At 34.6% G+C, this 2,509-nt stretch overlaps 1 protein-coding gene across 1 annotated transcript; it reads right to left on the bottom strand.

Annotated features, from left to right (window-relative positions):
• Positions 1-765: 765 nt before the first annotated feature.
• On the bottom strand, positions 766-2,112 carry LOC132555268 (thyrotropin-releasing hormone receptor-like). The gene has a single exon (XM_060219622.1). The coding sequence runs from the start codon at positions 2,110-2,112 to the stop codon at positions 766-768; it is 1,347 nt and encodes a 448-aa protein (XP_060075605.1).
• Positions 2,113-2,509: the final 397 nt, after the last annotated feature.

Here is a 2,509-nt window from a genome sequence, read left to right as displayed (position 1 = left end):
TCATGCATTAATACAAAAATATATGCTGCGTTTCATACATCATGAAAATTTAAAATTTCTATGTAAAGACTTAATACTGTTACGAAACAAGAATATGTTTTTAGTTTGACATGTAGGTAAAGGTGATTGTTAAATTGGTCTCGACAAGAATTGTATTAAGAATAAAAAAATAGCAGGCCAGTGTACCATCAAGGACACATAACTTTTCTACTTCATCTATGGATTACATCGTCACAACTGTTTTTCCTATCCCATGTACATACACAAACACATGTATAATATCAGGTTTCGTTAATATGTTCAACTGTTCAAATTATCGCCACCAGATTTTTTTATTTTCTAAAAAATAAAAAACATACAAAAAGTTAAACCAAAAAACAGTTGACATGGCTTTAAGTAAAATTATTTGCACGGAAAACTTAACTGTTTCTATGCATTCTTAAAATTTAACGATATTCTTGATGATTCATTTCTTACGTAATTTTAAATTATATCATTATTTCTTATTTGAAATGCAAAGTAACAATTGTAATTTCAACTGAACAGGAAGACAAAATTTTCGTCACTCAAACTCTGTGTTGAATCACATTAAGATTTAAAACAGCAGTGGGGAAATCTAATTAAATATTTATAAAAGTATAATGTAAGAAACGACAAACATCAAATCAATCTTACTGGGAACGCGCAATTGATCTATAATGTAAATTATAATACTCAAACATGAAACAAAAACGTTCACTTCTATCAGCTGATTAATCGATAGATTTATATATTTGTATCTAACATACTGTTTTTGCTTCTGGAATGGCCATTAGGAACTCCTTTTATTGGTGTCGAATCCAAATGCAAAGAATCTGAAGAGTATCGAAGATTTCCTAAACTCCTTGCAGGGGACCAGCTCCTCCTGTTATCTCTACCTTGAGGAAGAAGTGTTCCAAGTGAAGCAGTAAGATTATCGTCCTTGTGTATTCGATTGTCATATGTTGTACGAAAGTGTGAGCAACGTCTCGTAGACGTTTGATTTGTGACATAGCTGTACTCTGTGCAATTAAACTTTTTTTTCTTGCCATAGCAAGGCCTGCAAACAACACGAAGAAACACACGACGGAACTTTGTACTCATCACCGAGTATAGCATGAAATTAATGGCGGCGTTTAGTAACAAAAGTAAATTTGTCACATTCCCAGCGATTTTCATGCTGTTTCGTTCGGCTTTGGACAACACAATCTCCGCATTATTTAAATAAGTATGGAATATTATTAAAAAGGCTGAAGGAATTTGACAAACTATAAAAACTATACCAACACTTATCAACATAAGAGTTATTTTTTGTTGGTCACCTTGTTGACGCTCCCCGTGTGTCCGATTCGATACCACATGCGTCATTCGCCGACGTAACATTGTCGCTTTCCATACTGTGTAGATTAGAATTGAATTAAATGTCCAGATACAGAAAAGTGGTACAAATGTAAACATCACAGCTATATACCAGTAATATCCCAATTGGTAAGTGTTACTTTTACCAAGTTCCGTATCAATTACTTCAACAATGGTGACGTTATTCACAATTTTCTCTGACACTTCCCATTCAAAGAATTCCGGTGACGTTGACACTATAGCGAAAAGAACAACTAGCAGTGCAATGATTCGTGCCCTTTCGGGTGTACATATCACATGACCTCGCATAGGGAGACACACCGCTATATAACGTTCCACGGTGAACGTCACTGTTAGACAGACCGAAACATTTCCACATATATCCGTTAGAACGCGTGCAACAGGAAACCAGTATTTATAAACACGGGCATCTCCCAGATCACCATAATGTTTGAAACTAAGCGAGAAAGACATAAGCAAATATAACATGTCAAAAATGGCTAACGTTGCGAGATAGCAATTTGTCGACGTTCTCATCGAACGATGAGTAAGAACGATGATGCTGAGGATATTTCCTGTTAATCCCAGAGCGACAACGAGAGGAACAAGGATATTCTGGACAACCAAACGAGTGATCCTCAGTTGTTCAGTATTATCTGCTTCAACTAAAGCAGGAGGCAAACTCGTTGGAGTCAATGAAATATTGAAAACAGACATTGTCGTATTTTCCGTCATACTCATATTGTCGTGATATTTTTGTTGAAATATGAATGTAGTGTTGATAAAGCCCTTACCATGATATTAATCCCAAACCATTGCTGTTGTTTGTAGTCATCGCCTTCCTTAGATCATGTCATTGACAATTAGATATATTTCCTATGGTAAATTCCCATTTGTATTGAACACTTTTTTGTAATGTTTACATAATATTGATATTCAATATTTTAGTGTATTTAATAACTCACTTCATGATACACAGTTATCCGAACCAAACTCCCCAGCACATGTTTTCTGAGCTGATGTGAAATTACCGAAATCGCTGTCGTTCTGCAGTTGCAATGCACTTAAATAATGAATAATTTAAGAAATATTCACTGCAATATAAAAGAAAATTATTGTCACTATTTTGTGA

This window comes from Ylistrum balloti, unplaced genomic scaffold (genome assembly GCF_031769215.1).
Source record: "Ylistrum balloti isolate Yb309-2 unplaced genomic scaffold, AGI_CSIRO_Ybal_v1 Utg370466, whole genome shotgun sequence".
In the NCBI taxonomy this organism is placed as follows: domain Eukaryota; kingdom Metazoa; phylum Mollusca; class Bivalvia; order Pectinida; family Pectinidae; genus Ylistrum; species Ylistrum balloti.
The sequence above is the reverse complement of the archived record's forward strand: the minus strand, read 5'-3'. Positions and strand labels throughout refer to the sequence as shown.

What these genes read in the sequence shown, in the direction of transcription:
- LOC132555268 (XM_060219622.1), bottom strand. Translation starts at nt 2,112, where the DNA reads ATGACGGAAAATACGACAATGTCTGTTTTCAATATTTCATTGACTCCA.